At 43.4% G+C, this 15,098-nt stretch overlaps 3 protein-coding genes across 3 annotated transcripts in view; 1 reads left to right on the forward strand and 2 right to left on the reverse strand.

Moving 5' to 3' along the window:
• Positions 1 to 658: 658 nt before the first annotated feature.
• Stacl (SH3 and cysteine-rich domain-containing protein) overlaps positions 659 to 15,098 on the forward strand; it is a 57,671-nt gene continuing 43,231 nt past the window's right edge. The window contains 9 exon segments of the mRNA XM_017137290.3: positions 659 to 689; positions 3,507 to 3,707; positions 4,843 to 4,951; positions 5,028 to 5,133; positions 5,728 to 5,844; positions 6,112 to 6,357; positions 6,969 to 7,148; positions 7,219 to 7,344; positions 8,635 to 8,781. Of these exon segments, the coding sequence (XP_016992779.3) occupies positions 3,608 to 3,707; positions 4,843 to 4,951; positions 5,028 to 5,133; positions 5,728 to 5,844; positions 6,112 to 6,357; positions 6,969 to 7,148; positions 7,219 to 7,344; positions 8,635 to 8,781 (1,131 nt within the window). The 5' untranslated portion in view covers positions 659 to 689; positions 3,507 to 3,607.
• Positions 7,388 to 8,305, reverse strand: LOC108054375 (uncharacterized). The gene is made up of 3 exons (XM_017137292.3): positions 7,855 to 8,305; positions 7,667 to 7,790; positions 7,388 to 7,610 (listed from the first exon to the last, which is right to left on the reverse strand). The coding sequence occupies exons 1-3, from the start codon at positions 8,215 to 8,217 to the stop codon at positions 7,495 to 7,497; spliced, it is 603 nt and encodes a 200-aa protein (XP_016992781.2). The 5' UTR covers positions 8,218 to 8,305; the 3' UTR covers positions 7,388 to 7,494.
• Positions 11,389 to 12,325, reverse strand: LOC108054374 (uncharacterized). Its single transcript, XM_017137291.3, has 3 exons — positions 11,897 to 12,325; positions 11,708 to 11,831; positions 11,389 to 11,650 (listed from the first exon to the last, which is right to left on the reverse strand). The coding sequence occupies exons 1-3, from the start codon at positions 12,263 to 12,265 to the stop codon at positions 11,532 to 11,534; spliced, it is 612 nt and encodes a 203-aa protein (XP_016992780.2). The 5' UTR covers positions 12,266 to 12,325; the 3' UTR covers positions 11,389 to 11,531.

A 15,098-nucleotide genomic window follows, 5' to 3' on the forward strand; every position in this document is an offset into this window, starting at 1 on the left:
GGGGATCTGCGTTCGCGGAGTCCCAGTATTTTTCTGGAGCCACCCACGCCGGATCCCACGCATGCCCACTTTGGACCGGGATGGGGTAGACCCATGTCGCCCATGGACCTGCCACCGGAACGGTCATCGGCCAGCGGATCGGGCAGCAAGTCGCCCACGGGCAAGTCTCGCCTGCGACCCAAGCTGCATCTTCCGCTGGGGCGATTGGGCAGGTCCAGTTCCTCGGACACGAGGGAGAGCAACAGACTGCGCGAGGACGTGCATGTGCATGTGGAGAATCCGGTCTTCAGCAGCGAGAATCTGCGACAGAACAACTTCGATGCATTCTTCGAGGCCCGCGAGCCGGTCATCAAGCTGCAGCCGCGAACCCCCCACACGGCGCCGGCGGATGGGGGCGGTGGGCGGGGCTACTCGCCGCCCCTGGAGAACTATGCGGGCGTCTACGATTCGCCCAGGACGCGGAGTCCAGCGGGCAAGGGCGGCGGCAGCGGGGGTGGCCTGTTTGCGCGATCACCTCGCGAGGACCGGGAGAGGATGGCGGGCGCCAGGTCACGGAGTGCGGATCAGTGCGACGGGGCGGTGGGCGGAGCTGCCAGTGGAGGACAACCCAGTGGATCCAACTCGGCGGGCGGCGGCGGAGGCGGAGGGGGCGGGGCCAGTTCGGCCGGAGCGACCTCCAAAGGTGACAGGTGCCTTCCAAGTCTACTCTTGCACCTGCTAATCGAATCGTTTACAGTTAATTGCCGCGCGTCTCGTAGAGATCGACCTTGAGTTGATCGCCATAACAAGCAGCATAAACGGAAGTGCTACGGGTTTTTGTCTTTCGAGGCATCTAAAGGAAATTCGATTTGATATCATCCCAGCATTTTCAAAAGCAATTGGAATTTCCTCAAGATCGGCGGAAGTGAAAACCCGAGCGTTTCTGTTAGTTAAAAGCAACGTTTCACCTGCTGCAAGTTTGATTCGAAGTTCTGAGTTCTGTTAACGTTTGATAATGCCTGAAAAGCTTGCAATCATATAGACTCTATATTATAGAGTATCCTTGGATAACATTATAAGCACTTTTGTTTTTGTCCGCTTACAATTTAATATAACTTCTTAACAATGTATAAGTGCTTAAATTATATTTCTTACAATATTTTATATTCTGGGTACTGAAGACCTAACTGAAAAGTCTTCAAAGATAAACTTTTATGAATCTCATAAAATGCGAGTAATTGGGAAAATTTAGTTTAATCTAACAAGCTCTCAAACTACAAATTGGTAATCAAATTAGTGAGACTCCGAGTGCCTAGACCCACTTCACCTAACGTAAGCTCCACTTATTTTTCCTATTTATTTCCGATTTCTGCTCTTCAGCTTTTCAATTAGCTGTATTACACACACGTTCAATATAAAACTAGCGCCCAATAAAGGGAATAATCCTTACAATAGACTCTCTGGTTTTGCACTCTCCGTTGTTTTCTCCAAGGATACGCAACCTTTGGCTCAGCCAGAGTTCGCTTTCCCATTCTCTATTCCTTTATACCCTCCTCGCTTGGTTGGCTTTCGGTACTAAGCACACACAAAGGCGAGGGGCGAACTTAAAGTGCTTAGGATGCTTGACTTTCCGCCCGCCCATTTCCCCATTTCCCATCTGCATTTCCATCGCGCCACCTTATCGCTTGAGCGGGGTCCACAGCTGCTCCTCGCATGCATAATTGGATTACCTGTGCCCGTGGATGTGGATTGTGGATGTTTGGGTGGCTGCAACAGCGAGTGCAACTGCCAGTGCAACTGCAGCTGTGTTGCGTGCCCCGAGCGCATTCTCCGAATGCAAGCACGCACATAATTCCGTTAAAAACTAGAAGGAGAAGAAGTAGAAGGAGCTGGAGGAGCGGCACATCCTGCTGTGACTGGCGTCCTGAAATGAATGTCAGCTTAGCAGCGCGTGAAGTGTAATCAACAACAGCGATAACGACATCCTTGCAGTTGGCACGTGAGCTGGAACCGCCTGAGATCCTGCCAAACCGCCAACCCACCAACCCACCAAGCCACCACCACCCACTCGAATTCATTTCAAAGTTCACAGCGCGGCAAATTTGATGACCAGCGGCAAAGTAAATCAAGAGCTACGTGATCGCTGGCAATCTCGGACTTGCCTTGTTTATTCCGCATTAAATTGGGGAGGGGCAAGGGGATGCCACAGACAAGTCCTTTAATAATTTCCAGCTGCAGCTCCTGCATATTTCATTTAGGAGCAGCCAACGGACAGTAATTGAGCCTCGTGTGAGCGTGTGCAAACAAACACGGCTAAGACCAACTCAAAGCCAACGACAGACACTTTGGACACTTGGACACTTGGTTAAGGAGTGGGCAGTCCGAATGAAACAATCACAAGACATATACCAAACAAACGGGCCCTCGAGTCTTTTTAGCTTCCAGTGCGCTCGAAACGAAATCTCGACTCTCGCCGCGGCAATGAAATTACGCTTCATTTATTGATTGAATTTTAAATGAAGGCACACTCCCGTCTGCCTCGACTTTCAGTTTGGAATTCCAGCAAAAGACCTAAGGAGCCAAAGACCAGCAAGCCGAAGGAACCTATCTATACAGTTGCGCTTGAAGTAATAGGACTAGAGATTACAACCTACCTACATTTTAATTGTTACAAAATATTTGAGAAATTTTCCACTTTTATAGCTTCACTATTAAAAAATATATTTTTAGGTAAACATTTTCATTTAAATAAGCGGCTTTACAGTTTGACTTATTATAGTTAAATAATACTTTTTTATTTAACAAACATTTAAGAACTTTAAAAATATTTTAAAGCAAAGTATGCGAAACATTTAAAACTTAAAATATACATTTTTTTCAATTATTAAATTCTTTGTTATTTTTGTACGGAACTAGTCTTTAACTAAACATTAATAGTAAAATATTATTTTATTAATCAATTTTTGATGGAAAGTATGTGTATACTTAAGGTGCCCATCAAAAATTGATTTTGAGTTCCATAATTTTGGCCGCTCCTGTTTGCGTCCTTTTGTTGACTTTGGTAATGGGGCTCGGGTTTAGGCCTTGTCTTGGGCCGAAACACTCGAATTTCCGCCTTGGCCCGAAACGAAAATAGAAGCGGAATGAAATGTGGGCGAATGGATGGGCTGCCTCCACTCATTATTTATGCATAAATACAAAAGGCAGCGATCTGTTTGATTGGCCAAGGGGGATGGGCGGGGGGCGACTGACTTGTGCATTTATCACGGCGTGGCCAAAATAATTCCTGACATTGCCCGACGGATACTTTACTCCATCCACCCGAAAATCAAATCACATTTCTTTTGAATATTCTCATTTGTTTGCTTTCAATTCGATTCGTTTTGTTTGGAATTTACGTTGCGTTTTGTTTGTTTTCCCTCTTTAATTGTTTGGTTTGGCTAGTTGATTAATTTTTGGTTTGAGTAAAAAATTGATAACATTCTTTTAATGGCCATGTAGTAATAATAACAACCCGTTTCAAGCAGGTTCTTCGGTAAAATCTTCAAGTGGTCGAAGAAGTCGTAGGAGGAGGATCTTCGGGTGGAGGGGGCCACGCGGTGGTTCCCTTAGCCCCCCGGGAGGCAGCATGGCGTCCTACAACGGCGTGCTCAAGGATTACAGTCACAGCAGTTTGAACGAGGCTTTCAAATCCCAGAACAATGTCAACTTTAAGTTAATTAAAACAGGTGAGAAAAGCCAAAGCCCCCAGTCAATGTCAAAGCCAATCTATTTGGTGTAGCATGTAAGTCGGATCCAATTCATGGCACATATCACTGGGGATATGGAACCGAACATGTCGTGTGCCACCTTTCACACCTGACACGCTTTCGCCAGGTGGCCCAAAACGACAAACAGCGGGGATTGGATTTCCACAAATAAAAAAAAGGAAAAAGAAAGCAATTTATGTGCCAGCATTTTATTTGATAAGTTTCGCCTGTTGTCGCCTTTATGGCTTATTGATTTCGATTGTCAATTGTCTTTGTCGGGTCGTCAGATTGAGACATAAATCTGTTCGGTCTCGTAAAGTCCCCATCCCATCCCATCATCCCAATCTATCTACGAGTATGTTTACCCACGAACAAACTACAGCACAGCTGCAACTTTTCGACATAACTTTGACTTTGAATTACGGCGCTGTCACTGAAAGTTGTCCCAGCGGATGGGCACCTTTGGCACTTGCACATACAGCAGAGTTTTTGCCGAGTTTTTACTAGTTCTCCATGGCATCTAAAGTTTTTAATAACATTTTTGCTGTGAACTGCATATGAAATCAGAGAGGCAAGAACCAAGTATTGATTAAATTAAAGTAGCTCAGACAAACTTTCGAGTTTCAACACATTTGACAACCTGTTGAAGAGAGAGACCGTAACACTATAAACGCGTATCTGGCTGGCCATAAAACGTTTGGACCATAAACGGGCTGCTTAAGAGGCTGAAAGCCAAGTGAAAGCCAAACATCCATATTCATATATGCCTGAATAATCGTAAATATGATGGATCACTCCTTTTAAAGAGCACATAACCTTGAAGTGAACAAAGTAAGAGAAATGCGGGTGGCTAATATACGGAAAAGAGTTGTTAAATCGTTTAACCATGAATAAGTCATACCTTTTTATTGTTGCAGCCTTGAGTTTTGAGCTAGAGAGAATAAGACAAAGATTTCAGCCGGAAGTGCCCACCGCTCCCCGGTTGGCATATCCGTTTCCGGTGCTTTTATTGTGTCTAATGCAGTTTTGTGGCCCGTCATAAACCGTGCCTGCCTTTTAGTTTTATGCCTTAGTACTTAGTACTTGGTACTCATTCAATTTAATTCAATTACAGTATCCGATTTCTCCGAAACACTATCCCGTCTCTACGAGGAACACGCAACTGCCCTCCAGGTTGCGGTGTCCAATTATCGCAAGAAGAATGCCGAATTACGCAAAGAAAGGTAAGTGCCTGCTCCCACTGAAAACGATTTTCCAGCCAAATTGATGCCAAAAACAAAAACCCATTGGCGTGTTTAGACCCGCCTGCCACTTGGCCATCTTTCAGGCATGGGAAACATTCCTGCAGGAGGTCGAAACCGATTCGCAGGCCTGCAACGATGTGGCCAGCGTCCTTTCCCGCCAGGTGAGTCTCCTGAATTACGGCTTTCATCGAAGGAAACTTTGCCGAAAGCCGAAATGGGTTAATGGCAATATCGTGTCGCGTTAAATATTCAGTTGCCTTCACTGGAAATAGACTCGAAAAAGGGCCTGTCATGCGCTGGGCCATAAAAGATTTTTAATTGAATTAATGCAGGTATTAAGACAATGGAATTTTTGCCTTTAAAAACAAAATCCACATTCCTGTTAATAATAATATATGATAATTTTATTTGTGCCATTTACCGCATCGATCGGTTGTGTAAACCACATATGGGTATGTGTGTGGCCTTGAGGCCTCACAAAAATATATACTTATAACAAAAAAATCCCAATTTGCATTATAAAAAGCAGACTCTAATTATGGTTAATTAGTGGGGGCGTGGCGCTGCGGGGCCCTGGGAAATGACATGTGTTTTTCGAGTGCCGAATAATGTTGTTTCGCTGCCGCGTTTGTTTTCTTTTTTTTGTGTTTGGCTTACACATTTAATTTTCATTTTTCACGATGATTTGCCCTTTTTTCTGGAGCGTCGACTGAATCGCATAAATAATTTATTTGTTTTCCAACCCTTAACCTTAGGTGTCGCGACCAATGCTGGATAAATCCTTTCATCGCAAAGTTCAAAGCCGTAAAATATTCACACACAGGGAGTCTTTTGAGACTATTATCGCAAAGACTGAAGAGAAGCTGTCAAAGGTGAGTTTAATTAGCAAAAAGCCTTGATTAGGCAAAGGCAATCCCCGAAGCAATCCAAGCGAACAAGAATTTAATTTTGCTTAAAGTTCTGTTCGGGCAGAAAATATTGGGAGCACACACACAATACGCATACGCAGTGTGGGCCGTTGCCAATTGCCCGTCAAATGATCCTTTGTCCATTGTGCGTGTGCCCATTTACCCTTTTCTGTGATTACCCATAAATTGGCCACCCCTTGCGGGTTGCTTTTGGTTTCTACCCATCCGCAGTGCCGAGTGGACTACAAACAGTGCCACCTGGCCCACCGACAGAATCCCAGCCAGCACTCGCTCACCGAATACATCGACGCCCACAACGCGTACGTGCAGCAGCTGCATGCCACGAATGGAATGCTGGAGGCCTACCACTCGGACACCCTGCCCCAGCAGATGCAGGAGCTGGAGGAGATCCACAACGACCTGGTCGCCATTGTGTCCGACTCGCTGATGCAGGGCGCCGAAGTAATTGGCGGCAAGGTAGGTGAACCCCCTCTCGCAAACACCCCGGAAGCCCCCGGAGGCAGTGATTTATCACTGCAGCAGGTGGTTGTTCCACTACACTGTGTGCGCATACAGCAGTGGCACCTGGAATTCGAGTTAATTTCTGCACCGCCTTTTGTTTCCTGGAAAATAATTTGTACACGATTATAATAATTGCGCGGAGTAGCAATTTGCTGTGGTAATTTGCCTAATGCGCGGGCCGGTCCCGACTAATGATGGTGACACTTTTTACCTAGCCAGGGTAAACAGTAAATACAACAAAGAATATTTACCACATAGGTGGGTGAATGAAATCATTTTAGTGCAATAACCAGTTTTACAGTTGTATGGCGCTCAGTACAGTTTAGAACTTGAGTGCAATAAATAAAGCGGCGGTGGCTTTTTATGATTCTTAAGTTTTTTATAAATTTAATTTTTATTAATTCTGGTAGCCAAAAGTAAAGCTGATTCTTTAATATATTTTTCTAAGAAGAAAGACAAAATATGTTTAGTTGAACCTCCTTAGAAAACGTTTTTGTTGAGGGAGGGCTAGCCCTAAAATGTCTTAGGAAGTCACAAAATAATAATCTTCTTTATTTTTTTCCTAGGCCAACGACCAATCCAAGCGGTACAACAGCCTGGCCATCCAGTGCAGCGCGGTCTCACCTCAACAGGACCTGGTCAACTTCGTCCGTCTGTTGGCCCAGCCGTCGCAGGCCCAGAAGATTCCCCGCAAGGTCTTCTCGACGCCCCAAGGAGAGGCCGGCGAGGAGGCGGGCGACCACAATGTGAGTAGTGACCAGACCAGATTAAAGTGAATGTTTTTTTATGGCGAACACTGTGTCCTGTCCCCTGCAGGAGATGACGCCCTGCCTGCGGAACGAGTTGGTCTTCGACCGCCACTCCACACTGTCACAACGCTCCGCGTTGGAGTCGCTGAAGCGAGAGGCCATCGAATTGGAATTGCAAATACGTCAGCTGCAGGTGAGATGGATTGACCGCAAAGATAAAAAGACACGAGGCGATATCACCGACATCTCGGGAGATTTTAATGTCGATAGATTCGATAGCGCTTTATAAACCTTAGGTTTCCCCAGATTTCATTCATATCCTCTATAAAACCTCCTTAGCTGCCTAAAGATCTTCGCTGTCTGAGGAGAGCACTTCAAAACCTGATTTACATTCCTTGGGTTTCTCGTTGTATTTACATATCAATGATGCAACTATCACGGCAAAATAGGTTTCAAGAGCTGAAAAATATATTAAATATATTTCTCGAAAATATAATAAAATGATTTTTACTTACTTAATGACGGAAATAAGAAGAGACATTGCATTAAAGTAAAGTTGCGTAGCGTGTTATTGGTATTCGACATAAGAGTCGTGAAGACCGAAATGTAAATCCAAAGAAATAAGCAAACTTTGTGACCCTTGGTAAACAAAATAACAGAAAATTCGTCTAGGTAATTTTAAAGACCTTTAAAGAACTCTCACCCATTTGGTTCCTATATAGAGCAGCATCGAGTTGAGAACTGTGACCAAACAGAGGGCCATGCAAAAACGGTGATTCGTGTGATAGAGAAACAGCCTATTGACTTCGCCGTTTAGTTCGATTTTTGTGATCCAAAAGGGATCCGGTAGAAGTACACTTGGCTTCGATTGTTGGACCAGATGATATAAACTGCAGATCTGCATCACACTGTACAAGGCCTCAAACAGGGCTATCATCCTGCATCCGGTTTCCAAAGCGAAGAAATAAAGGAAGCTATTCAATCGGGTTATAGACTTCAATTTGCGCTTAATGGTCGGCCATCCCCAAATTCTAGAACATCTCTGGGAAAACTCAGTAGATAGCATTTTCGCGCGACTATTCACAGACCCTCAAAGATATTTGCTTTGAAAAAATGCTAATGAAAGCTTGCACCTAGCCTACTTTTATAAGATATTCTTTCTGGGAAATATGTAAATATTAAGGCACCGCTCACTCTTCTTTAATAATAATATTCCATAAAGAAATAATAGTAATGAAATAGTAAATGGTTTTTAAAATTGGTATGATAGAAAACTATTTTTTTTTTACGTTTTTGTATTATTTTTTAAATAATGGGGTTTGACTAACTTTTGTAGAGTTGATTGGTCGAAATAAATAATTTCTTGTTTTTTTTTTTTTGATTAAATAATATTAAGGATGACCAACATTCTCTATTAGTTTATATGATTTTTATGTTGTGATGGGGTTTTTAAGGTTTCCACCTCTTAAAATTTTCCCCGCAGGACTCCATTGAGGCTCTAAATCGAACGCAGACCCGCGGGATCGAGGGTCAGCTGTACAACAAGGTCAACGAGCTGCAGGAGGATTTGTCCATGAAGAAGTTCGACCTGCGGGCCAAGCAGATCCATTTGGCGGCCATAAGGGCTCAGGTGAGTTGAAACTTGAAATAGGGTGAGGTGAAAAGCTCGCAAGTTTAGTGGGAAAATGCACCCAGCTGAAAGCTAGAAAAGCGGGGAAAGTAATCAGTTGGAAAACTTAGTTTAGTGCCGTACGAAAGCTCTCGCTAAGCTTTGCACGGACCTGTTGCTGGGCAGCTTTCCTCTGTGGGGGGCTTTTCATGGCCGAGATCTAATGAGTTCCATTAGGCGGGGTCGGGACTCCCGACACGCCCCCCGTTTGCACGCTTGAAAGTACAGATGAACTGGCGCTCGTATGTAGGTCAAACAGCTGATTGCCGACTGCGCATGTGACCCAAGCGTCTCTCTCTTTGGGCCAAGGAATGCCGCCAGCAGCCAGCAGCCAACTGTGGGTTAGGTTCGTCCTTCGCCTTTCGCTTAGTCCTGCGGTAGATTAGCTTGTGCGTGGTCAGTGCGGCAGTATGGCTTGATTTTTCCTGCATTTTCCAGCCTACCGTGTTTGAACCGACTTTAAGCGACGTGGGTGCCCAATTAAAAGTTCCCTGTGTGTGCTCTGTGATTTACTTTGTTTTTTGGTGTAACTCACTATTTTTGTGCGTGGTTTTTTGGGGAAAAACCCGTAGCCTTTTGACTGTAACCTCAACCTCGAAGCCTCCAAGTGAATCAGCTGTTGCCGAACGAGGCTCGGAAAAGCCAGTGAGCGAGAGAGCGCGGAAAATTGCATGCCCAGCGTTGCCAGATAGTTTTACCCATTTTCCCGATGTCGCTGTTTATAAAAGCAGCGTGCAACGGTCGCTCCAAGTCAGTCACGTGCTTGCATTCCGACGTATAAGTAGCGCGGCTCGCCAGCTCCGTTCTTGGTTGATCCATCGGAATCCGTTCGACAAATTAGCCGTAGCCGTAGTGCCGTAGCCGTAGTTCCGTACTATCGTACTTCCGTAGTTCCGCATCCGCATCCGCATCCGTGAACGCGAAGTCGTCGTTCTTCGTCGCGCCTGAGGTGTGATTGGCTGCCAATCGCCACTGGGCTAGCTAAAAGAAATAATACCAAATACTACGAAAACGAAACACAAACCTTTGAGATCCAAATAAAAACAACCAAATAATATAAAAATATATTGTACCCCCAAAACAGACACCATTCAAATATATATATCCTCTATAATATATATGCATAATTTTAGAGCGCAGTTCAGGGCAGGCTTTTCTAGGCGAGTTGTTCTCTCTATTTTGATAGAAGATAAATTGAATTGAGTTCAGCGCGTAAGTAACCAAAACGATGATCAATATAGTAAATGCAACCAACTAGTCGACAGTCCATGTAAAATAACTATAGCTTTATTTATCAATCACGCATACGCACCATGCGCCCAATGAATTTGGAATTCAAATGAAACTAATGTAGCACTGCCAGAATTTCTTCGAATCTTTTGCCTGCCTTTCTATACCAAAATTTACTAGCCAAGTAGTCGAAATTCGTGGCCCAAAGGCCAAACTTCACCCATCAGAAGCAACAACTCAACTCAAAACTGAAAATAAAATAATATAAAATCTAGCTAACTCGTATGTACTGTAAATAACCAATACTCTTTGCTAATCTAGATGTAGTTAAACTTATCTTTACTCAGTAATCGCAACATCAACTATGTAAAAATCTATCTAGAGCTAGAGGCTCGGCTCGCTTGCATTTTGTAATTTCGTGACCTTTGTGCCTGTGCAGTCGCAAAAAATAGCACCCGTACACGTAATTGTAACCACCAACAACCACCCACAATTACACACTCCGCATCTAAATTGAAAACTGAATCTGAAAACTGAATCTGAATCCAAATCCGATGTCGCGAGGAGTGGAAATCCGTTTGTGAACGGCCATCACTTGAGAAAGTAAAAGAGACTAGCGAACTCGGCACTCGACACTTCGAAATTGTTTTTGAACAAAGAGAACACTTTACGTAAATAAATAGCCAATAAATAGTAGCCGCAAGCCACGTACACCCGCACACGTACACCCCCTTACATTCTATATCGAATAAATATATATATATCTGCCCAACATGCGCGTTATCGTTCTGAAAAAGAATCGGCCTAACAAACGCGGCACGCCCACGGCATCAGCGGCCACCTCCTCGCGAGAACCGCCCAAAAAATCGCCGTACGCAAAAGTAAGAATTTAAACTCGATACCCTCTACTCTACTCTAAAACCTTAAATTCCAAATATTTGGTTTCAATTTTCGCCGATGAAACACTCGTTATCGCGATAACGAGCGTTTCAGCCTTTGTTTCCTGTTCAATTTGCCAGTGCAATCAATTTTTGAGATACCCCCGATAACACCCCGATACAATATATATTTTCCTGTGCACATTTGCGCACTTCGAATTTCCCATGCAAATGTGCAAGTTTTCGCGCCGCGCGTGTGTATATTTCATGATTTTCGAATGCAAATGCAATTACTTAGCCATAATAACAGCATGTTTAAGTAGCAATCTGTGCATATTTAGCTCAAAAATTGGTTGTAGTGGCCAGGCATGCTATAACTCTTTACCTAACGAATTTAATTGAATATCATAGAAATAATCATATGCCATGCCATTTACCTAAGCTAAATTAGATTGCGAGCTTGTTCTAGAAATATCAAAATGGCCAAAAACATATTCGAGTGTATTTTCTTTATAATCCTTATGTGTAGTTGCTTTTAAAATATAAGTATAAGCTTGATGTACTTAAAATATAAATGTGGGGCGTAATTAAATTGTCTTGGAATTATTCCTCGCCTTGTGTGAAAAGCACTTCCACTTCCGTTTCCTGATTATTACGGCGAAGTCTGTTCTGCATTTTCAAAACTAAGGAGGCAACCACTGCGCAGAAATAGATTTTGAAAACTGAAATTTTGTGGAAATTAGAAAATCAAATAAAAACCAATTTTATTTTATACTTACAAATTGATATAGTGCGCGTGAATATTTTCAGCAAATCGCAATCATTCATAATATCAATGAAAGTGCCAATCATCATTGTTATAACAGTAATGCAAAGCCAAAGAACTAGGCAGGATATGTTACCCTGGGTTGATGAGATAAATAATGTAGTAGGAATATTATTTGTAAGTCCCCGAAGACAACACATACCCATTCGGCTCCTATAAAGAGCAGTAAGGACTTTAAAACCATCAGAGAACTTAAAGCCTTGTCGAAATATAGATTGGCTTCAAAAATAGGCATCACAGTGTTTGACCCGAGCATATCCCCATCTGGTTCCCTTGTGACCATCAGGAAATCCGGAGAATCCGTCGTTGTGGTCTTCACCTCCACTTGGGCCATATAAATACTGCACATTTGCAGTACATTTACCAAGGCCTCGAAAACGGCTATCAACTTACAGCCCGCTTTCAGGCTGAAGAAATAAAAGCAGCTAGTTAGTCCCCTCATTTCATTGATATTCCGATTAAGTCGGGTCCAGCCATTCTGCGAGTCCAGCAAATTTCGAAAATACGACATTCTCCAACGATTTCTATAGATTACCAAACTAAATGCTGATGAACGGCCAAATGCCAGCCTACTAATGAACTTTTCATCGACAGCCTCGCCTCTGTGATTGAGTTTTGGGTTTACTTCCGATTGGCTATTCCAGAGTTAAGTGCACAAGAAAATCCAATTTGATTTATACGCTGCGCCAAGGAGAGCCCGAAAATGGAGGAAAATCTAAAACAATTCAATTTTCCAAGTGTGGCAGCACGCCTTTCCCTTTTCTGTGCGATTACTTGTACAACTTGTTCCGCCCGATTCGATGGCACAATCACAATCAGTTGCCCATAAGCGAAATTCCTTTACTGATTTCCTTTTAAAAGCATTTTTCGAATTGTCTTGACTGCGAAGGAGCCACTTGAGTAAAACCCCCCTTGGCGGTTGGCGCTTTTTGGCCCATTTCAGTGTTTTACTCGCCTTCCTTTTCGGCCCTGTTTTTAAAAGCCTTCGGGCCAAGTCGTGTTTCCCATTTATTTATTATTGTTTGGCGTGCTGCTGCTGCTGTAGTGACAACTCGGAATATCCCTTAACGCTTGCCAGCCAATATGCTGGGAATTATTTTCGATTCCATTTCGATTGAGGGAGTCGAAACTCATTCAATTAATTAATCGCATGGAAAGGAATTATTTTTACCGATTTAAAATGCACAAATGGGCCACCTGCAAAGGCGATTAATTTCGCAGCCCTTGAGGAGATTGCTCTGCTCGCTTTGGGACTGAAAATACCCGGGATTTATTGGTAAGCATGTCGCCTCGGTGGGCGCCAACTGAAGGTCAAAAGCTGTGCTCCTAAAGGGTTAATTTTAAATTTATGGCCCTTCTGCCCTTCTTACTTATTCCAGCCTGCCCAGGGAATCCGGATCCTTTTCCTAGGCCAAATCCGTAGGCCAATCGTGGGGGGAAGCAACAAATTTGCACGTTAACCGCAACCAAAGCAACAATGGCTCCCTCAATTTATATAAGTGAGTGTGTGTGTGGGAGTGTCCCTGTGCCCCTGTCTCTGTATGGGTGTGACATGTGCGTGTGTGGGTGACACAGTGATATTTCTCTGGGTCCTGACACGTTATCTGGCCAACAGCTCTCGTGCCGGAAAGGCCCGTGTCGGTTCCTACTTTATTTTATTGCTTTAATAAATATGAAATGCGCTCACTTTTTTCCCAGCTCTCGAGGCATTCGCATTCGGCATAGTTTTGCTTTTCCCGCCTTTTCCACGCTTTCCCCTCGAGTGCCTTCAATTAGTTTGGCCAAATTGGGTTCTGCTTTATGACAATCCTCTTAATCTTAATCATCCAACTTGATGGCCATAAGGAATTGATGCCCGCGCCTTGAATAGGAATATTTATACATGCGTTTGCCTGGAATGAAGGCATAATTTGCTCGGGCATAAATTTTAATTAATCATAAAAACGCTGGCATAAAAATGCCAACAGGTCCTGGCAGCGTTTTCTCTTTCTCAGCCACCAGTGCCCATTCCAATCCCCTCCAGTCAAAAGAAGCCTTCGCCTAGCACATTACATCCAGGAATTCATATTCATGTTTAATAATAAATCACAAGATGCCGCACTGTTCGCTGTTCGCCGAAGTTGGGGCTGCCCGAGGGCAATTGCGGTTGCATCCTTGGAATCCGCACAGAAAAAATATAAAAAAAAGAACACAGCCGAGGAAAGTCAAATGCCAAAGGGAAGCCCCAGTAAAATGGCGCCGGCATAAAAGGATTTGCGGCTAAAGGCAAATTTAATTAAAGACATCAGCGCCGCCTCACACACACAAAGGCCCTGAATCAGGAGTAAATCCCTGCCTCAGCCGCTTTTAATTGCCCACTACCTGTTCCTGTTCGCCAGAAACCGCCAAAAAGGACGCTTTCTGTAATTCTGTGGGGGCCAAGAGCGAACAATGAACAATGGGAATTCATTTGCGAATTTTGGTATCAATTAACCGACCGCCCATTCATCATCGGGAATCGTATCTAACGGATGTATGCTTCAACTAATTTACTGAATGAACACGCGGCGCAAATGTTCTGCAGTTTTGCAATCCACTATGAAGCTTTTCGTTGTTCGCTGATAAATATTTAAGTGGCAGGGCGACAGCTACGGATACACAAAACTAAACTATTTAGCCAAGTATAACGACTAAGGAATTCTCTATTGCTAAAAATGTGGAATAGTTAAATTATTTAATTATTTTATTTTTATATAGAGTCTTTAAGTTGTATAGTTTTAGAGATTAAAGTGCTTTAGGCATATCATATAATTTAAAGTATAATATAAATTGCACAAAATAGTATACATTTTAAAAGTAGTTTTAAAAAAATTCTTATTCAGTGGTAGGTATACAAATACTTCACAGGCTTGAAAGCATTTCCATTTCTCAGTTCCTTACCTTATACCCTTGAACCCCTCGAGTTCTGTGCCCAAACAGCTGTAGAGGTTCATAGATACATTTACTAAGGGCCTAGTGGGAGTGCCTTTGGGGTCGTTTGGACGAACATAGACAGACACTTGGACAGACAGATTTTCGGCTGTTTGGCGCTCTAGAGATTTAGCATTTCGTTGACGCACGAATGGCACAAAAAACAGTTTTCAGCTCCGATTCCTGGCACTCGCCATGGATATCTAGAATATCTAGGATATCTGCATGTGGGCGGCGCTTTAGTGTGTGTGTGTGTGCATTCATTAAAATTTCATTTGAAAATCAGCAGAAATGCTGCTGTAATCTCTTCTAGTCATTTGTTTTGCCAGCCACGAGAACTTGCCATTGTATTCCCCGTCGGTTCGCTGCTCCTTGGAAGAGAACTGGAAATGGAA

This window comes from Drosophila takahashii, chromosome 2R (genome assembly GCF_030179915.1).
Source record: "Drosophila takahashii strain IR98-3 E-12201 chromosome 2R, DtakHiC1v2, whole genome shotgun sequence".
NCBI classification, from domain to species: Eukaryota; Metazoa; Arthropoda; class Insecta; order Diptera; family Drosophilidae; genus Drosophila; species Drosophila takahashii.

What these genes read in the sequence shown, in the direction of transcription:
- LOC108054375 (XM_017137292.3), bottom strand. Translation starts at nt 8,217, where the DNA reads ATGCTATCTACTGAGTTTTCCCAGAGATGTTCTAGAATTTGGGGATGG. An exon ending in TCTATATAGGAACCAAATGG is followed by an intron (nt 7,791 to 7,854) that starts GTGAGAGTTCTT and finishes TTGTTTACCAAG; the next exon opens with GGTCACAAAGTTTGCTTATT. An exon ending in CTTCTTATTTCCGTCATTAA is followed by an intron (nt 7,611 to 7,666) that starts GTAAGTAAAAAT and finishes TATATTTTTCAG; the next exon opens with CTCTTGAAACCTATTTTGCC.
- LOC108054374 (XM_017137291.3), bottom strand. Translation starts at nt 12,265, where the DNA reads ATGTCGTATTTTCGAAATTTGCTGGACTCGCAGAATGGCTGGACCCGA. An exon ending in TCTTTATAGGAGCCGAATGG is followed by an intron (nt 11,832 to 11,896) that starts GTATGTGTTGTC and finishes TCATCAACCCAG; the next exon opens with GGTAACATATCCTGCCTAGT. An exon ending in CACGCGCACTATATCAATTT is followed by an intron (nt 11,651 to 11,707) that starts GTAAGTATAAAA and finishes ACAAAATTTCAG; the next exon opens with TTTTCAAAATCTATTTCTGC.